This window comes from Musa acuminata, chromosome BXJ3-5 (assembly GCF_036884655.1).
Source record: "Musa acuminata AAA Group cultivar baxijiao chromosome BXJ3-5, Cavendish_Baxijiao_AAA, whole genome shotgun sequence".
In the NCBI taxonomy this organism is placed as follows: domain Eukaryota; kingdom Viridiplantae; phylum Streptophyta; class Magnoliopsida; order Zingiberales; family Musaceae; genus Musa; species Musa acuminata.
The window spans coordinates 42,650,968-42,656,994 of record NC_088353.1 but is presented as its reverse complement, the minus strand read 5'-3'; the positions used below and the strand labels follow the sequence as shown (position 1 = coordinate 42,656,994).

Sequence of the window (6,027 nt, the reverse complement as noted above, 5' to 3'; positions counted from 1 at the left end):
TAAGAGTCGACGAGAATAAAGATGAAGATAGCACTAGAGTCGTAGGAGCAAGAGTTTGATGGGTATCATGACAAGACGAAGACAACGATACAAAATTATAGAAAATAAGAGTATTATTTAAAAAAATTAAAAAAATATATATTATTTTTTAATTCTCGCTCTTTTATACAATTTTGTAGGAAAAGTTACACCCCATCCAAAAATTACTTTTATCATAACAATCAGTAATATATTTTTAAATCCGGATAATGTCTCACTTTTATTTATTTTCATTATTTTATAAAGTATACTAATTTTCATTGTGAAATATATCAAAATAATCGTTATGTCCATTCAAAACCATTCGAGAAGTCTCTTATAAATTATTTTATAAAATCTTCAAAACATATGATAAAATTAATAATCACTGATGAAGATTTAAAGAAATTAAACTCCAGTTATTTTATTTGACTAAAATACAGTCTAATATTAAACCGATTCGACTGATTGGATTTCGGAAAAATCACCTAATATCATTTAAAAAAAAAAAATTCGAAATGTTGTTATTTATTATGTTATTAAACTGCTAATGAATCGAACTTTACAACCGAACTTTAATTATTGGAATGAATAAGAAATTGAATCAACAACAAAAATGGAAAAAAAAAACAGAAAAAATGGAAAAAAAAAAAAAACAGAGATGAACGGATAAAATATCATATAAAAATTAGAATAGTAATTCTACGAAAGAATTATTGAATAAAAAGAGCTGTGGTCATGCGTGTATGCTGAGTTGGCTGCCTCATGCAATGCAACATGCATAAACAAGCACAAAACTACTTACAATGCTTTGAAAGAAACTCGCAACCAAATTGCAAAGATGTGATGCTTTGATGGCCATTTATTAGATTTAAAAACCTAGCTTGAGACACAGTTACAACCATATACACACTGGAATTTTTCTTGCATAGTCATTTTCAGAGCCAAGCTCCGATGTCTATGAACATCAATCATCTTATCCGGCATCAACAACCAACGAAGATCAACACATACTTAGACAATATGTTCTTTGATGAACCACAGAAATAGATGAACGCAAAACGAAAATTATATAATTGATCATGTTTTCTATGGATCCAACAGCCTAACCAAAATAGTAAGTTGCATCAGAAACTTTATACGTGCAAACAGGAAGGTTAGAATCATTTGATTCTAGAGTAAAACAAGGCACTATGTACATGTTTTTACTTCAGTAAAAGACAATGACAATAGTAAGTTATAAGCAAATCCTGTACAAATAGTTCGTTACTAACCTCTCTCTATGCACCATCGATAATAATTAATAGTCATCTTGTTTTGGCTTCCTGCTTAAATCAGAATATTGCCCTCCCATGAGCTGCAAAATCTCCTCCCACAAATCTGACGAAGAATCCAAAGTTACCCCATCGAGAAGATGTGAGCTGCAAGCAGCAACTACCCAGTAATCGGACTCGATTTCATCTAGCAACTGATCAAACTGCCAGCCAGCATACCCAACAAAGAATCTGAAATCCTCAGGCCGAAGCACTCCCTTCTTGACTAGTGCTGCAGCTTCATCTAATTTGTTCCTGGCACCAAATTGAACGCCTGAGACCACCTCCTCGAAACCTGGCAGGCGTAAGCTGTCATCTGTCCTCACTAGGAACATGTTAGCCTCAAGCGGTCCCCCAAAATGAACAGAACAGTCTGCAAAGACGGTTGCAAGGTCAGGGTTTGATGATTTCATATGCTTGATCTTCCTATGCAGCAAACGGTTCAGAATGATTCCAAAAGGACCCTCTCTAGGGTCTCTAGACCCTGATCTAAGAAGAAGAACAACGGTTCTCTCGAAGCTGGGGACACCATCAAGCTTTTCAGTGGCAATTAACACACATCCGGTCTCTGGCACCGGAATGGGGTGTGCCCACTTCATACCAAGCCTCTGGGATGGCTCATTTGAAGCAGTATCCTTTACAAGGGCACCAGAATCGACTTCTTGCTCCTAAATCAGCGTGTGAAAAAGCTACATGCATCAGTTCCCCATTAAGTTTAAAACAACTCTGGGATAATATAACAGACATACGCACACACACACCATTGCAAACCAAATCATTACATGTATTTTGCAAATTGGCCACAATTGGAACAGGCATGATCCAACCGATCACATAACATTATAACCACTGAACCATCTAAAACTAACCACATTGTTTCATTGATCATGAATTGCAGGCTGGCAATCAGGTAATAATTTATAAAGAATAATACTCTATGGTCTTGGAACTCAATTTCAATCTTATTCAGATAAAAAGGCTTCTTCAAAGCATACAAAAGTCAAGGTCTACATGTTGCAAGAAAACAACTTACAATGAATATGAATTTTGTCCATATGGAGAATGAAAAAAAATCAAGCAATAATTTGTAGCACTAAAAGAATCAAACATATGTGTCTTAATTTATCATGATCAACATCTTATACTTAATAACTGATGCTGAGAGCAAGAAATTGATATAATACATGCAAAGTTTACCAGTTTGTTACTTGCACAAGATCAATACATAGCATAACAATTGTTGGGTGGACAGTTTGTTACTTGTATTAGTTTTTTTGGCTAACCTGCTCCCAGGCAACAAGATTTGCTCTGAAATCTCTCCAATCTGACAATGTTCGGTTGGACTTTGTGGAGTCATTGAATTTTGATTTGTTGTACTGTGGAATGTTTCCCTCATGACCATCTTCTTCAGGAACTGAAGGATCATTATTTCCTGCTAATCAAATAATTTTTTAAACTAGAAAGCATTGTACATATATTCAAAGTACAGATTAATAGAATTCAATCAATATTGTGAGACTAAATTATTAGATATTTCTTTACTAGGGCTTAAACCACAAGCTTGTATATATGGGAAAGGAATTAAACAGAAGATATTTCTTTACTAGGGCTTATACCACAAGCTATAGGTGACATGATCTTTTTAGAAAACTGAATTCCCTTACACTAGATCAGTCAGAAGCTTACACGAGAAACTAACCAACAGAAGATATCAGCATCTACTAAGAGGATACAAAAGATTAATTCTTATGAATACATCAAAGATATTTGTGCCTTGATTACATAAGGATTCTCATCTTTTACAGCCAAATATTCAGCAGGAAGAAAATTAGAAATAGACAATATTCAGATCAGATATTTCGGATTACAAAGACTAGTCCCATCACTCCAGTCAAAATCTTTTGTCCAATCCTGGAATCGAAAAGGAGAAAATTGACCACCCTGATCAACAAGAGCCAGAGATGTCTCAAGAGCAAAAGAAGCTAAAAAATTAAGAAGGCCTCTTCATTAGCACCAAAATCATCCTCTAATGTTGTCTCTGCTGAACATTCTTTAATTTCATGAAATATCATTATCAAATTGTAGAATCTTCACAATAGCCAGGCAAGCAAATTTTAAACATCCAAAGAAACTGCATCGTTGAAGTTAATAATCTTGAGAAAAGGTAAGTCCTAAACTAGATATTACACTTTGTGACAGATGACCAGACAAACAGAAGGACAATCCCACATTAAGTGTTACACATGAAAAAAAAAACAGATTTTATCTTCAGTCTCAACAAAAGAATAATCCTTTTGGGATCTTTTACCAGAAAATTTATTCCAATAGGTTAGGCAAAACCTTCATACCTATTATCAATAAAGAAAAAATAAACTTAACATATATGTCACTTGCAATATGTTTAAGAACACTGTCCTTAAATTTGGATTGATCAACTATGGTAATAATTTCATGTAGATTTACCTTCATGCATATTCTTCTTACCGCTAGATCTTGGGCCCAATTATAGCTTGCAGTAGCAAGTGTAAAGCCTTTTCTCTATTGCATTTCACAAAACAGGTGATATCAACTAGCACTTTGCTTCTTAAAATTAGTATGAGCTTAAGATTACAAAATAGTTGCCTTGCTGCTAATGGTTGAAATGAAAGACAAATATGAAGGTTCAAAAAACCACCTTGGGTTGCCAGACTTTGCTGTTGAACCAGCTATTATTGTCCTGTGTTTTGTTCATCGAACCATATGTTCCTATGTTCCATTCATTGATACCATGTGGAATCATCAATAACAATTTTTTACACAATGTCATCCCTCGGGGAACTTCAAATCCCTTTCATCCACTATAAACACAACATAGTCTGACTACCTTCTCCAAAACATAATTATAGACAAGATTATCCAATTTTTTTATTTAATGCTAGAACTGACCTGACATATTTGTGAAGCATGCAACTAGATTTTGTAAGTTAAAAAAGGAATGGAATTCACAGCAGAAGTAAAAAAAAGCATTTCTTAAAACATACCAGCAGAATGGAAGTCACAGCAGAACATTCATTTCTTAAAATCTACCATCACAAACATGACTATAAATATGGATAATCTAGAACAGAATTCCTGAAAACAGGCAAAGAACAGAAAGTACTAAATTGCACAGAAACATTAGCAGAAAAAACTATGCAATTAGTGCCTTTCTCATTGCGGCCTAAGTATCTTGCAATCAATTACAATATGCAACAAACAGGGCCGAAACTAAAATTCAAAAGGTCCTCCATCGTCAGTTTTTTCTTTTAAAACAATGGAGCAAATACCTTTTTTGGTGAAACATAAGAAACTGGTAAAATAATATATATATATATATATATATATATATATATATATATATATATATATATATATATATATATATATATATATACAGTTTCAATTTTATCCAATATAAACACAATCATGGTCTTCATTGATCTAATTTATTATCCTCCCACTAATTATTTGCTTAACATAGCACAGAGAACCAAAACTAACAAACCAGATCATCAGATTTCCTGTATCCACAGCAATCAAATTGCTAGTAGCTTAGTTGTTCTGGCAATGTACGGATCTGATAAACCTAGAAAATCGTCTTTAAAAAACAGAAATAATATCAATCGGCCTCTTTTTGGGGCAGATCACAAACGAACACCCAGAGATCCCAAATCAAGTGGTATAGACAAGAGAAAAGCGAAGGCTTTTACCAGAAGAAGAGAGGTCGCCACGGTCGTTCTTCTTCTTACCGCTGGCCTTCACCACAACTGACCGGTTCCCGGACGCCAACGAACTCCGCCTCCTCAACGAAACCCTTGCATCGATCACACCGGCAGGGGCCTCTTCGCTGCAAACGACCCTCCACCCAGCGGTGGCCCACCACGGCGCCACTAATCCCACCTTCGCGTGCTTCCTCGTCACCCCAAAGACGGATAACCCTCCTCCACTCTTGAGGTTTGGAGCCCACGCGTCCATGGCCGATCGACAAAGAAGAGATTCCCAAAATCCTTATTTGATTAGAGATTCGATCGAATTGGGAGGTCCTCAGGGCGTCACGGGCGGCGGAGGGTGAGACGAGTGGAATTCAATGGGATAAAAAGTGAGATTTGAGCCGTCTAGGTTCCGCCTCCAATAACAGAGACCTACGCTGGCACGGGTCTTCTCTATGGGGTGAACCGAGCTGGGAATTGAGGCCCATGAAGGCGGACCAACTCAAATCCACGCCGATGAGCTGATCCAGAACTCTTGAATTAAAAAATAAAAAAAGTTTAATTAAAGTAAGAAAAAAAAGGAATTAAAGGTTTTGTTTTATACCATGTATAAAATAATTATGATAATTTTTTAAAATTAAATACTTTTAGAAATTTTCATAGAGCACTCCCATTTTCAAAAAATGCTACAGAGCTTTTATTCTTTCTTTAAAAAATAATTTTGCCCCTTGTTACCTCCACATGTAAACCTCTAGTTACTTGTGGTTCATTATCCTTATCTTCGTCTCCACCTTCGTCTCATTACTCCCACCCCCACTACTCGTCATTCTTATCGTCCTCATCATCAACCTTTGTAGAGAGGACTACAAATAAGGATGGCAAGAGTGAGGTAGAGCGAGCGAGGGCAACAAAACCGATAAAGGAAGAGGGGAGGACAGGTGAGAGTAGAAGTTGAGGTGAACATAACT

At 35.7% G+C, this 6,027-nt stretch overlaps 1 protein-coding gene across 2 annotated transcripts; it reads right to left on the bottom strand.

Annotated features, from left to right (window-relative positions):
* Window positions 1–1,124: 1,124 nt before the first annotated feature.
* LOC103986391 (uncharacterized) lies at window positions 1,125–5,499 on the bottom strand. 2 transcript variants are annotated; one of them, XM_009404393.3, is made up of 3 exons: window positions 5,060–5,499; window positions 2,615–2,766; window positions 1,125–1,999 (listed from the first exon to the last, which is right to left on the bottom strand). In XM_009404393.3, the coding sequence occupies exons 1-3, from the start codon at window positions 5,322–5,324 to the stop codon at window positions 1,319–1,321; spliced, it is 1,098 nt and encodes a 365-aa protein (XP_009402668.2). In that variant the 5' UTR covers window positions 5,325–5,499; the 3' UTR covers window positions 1,125–1,318. The 2 variants fall into 2 exon arrangements, with proteins under 2 accessions (XP_009402668.2, XP_009402669.2); XM_009404394.3 differs by having other exon boundaries at window positions 2,615–2,763; window positions 5,060–5,496.
* Window positions 5,500–6,027: the final 528 nt, after the last annotated feature.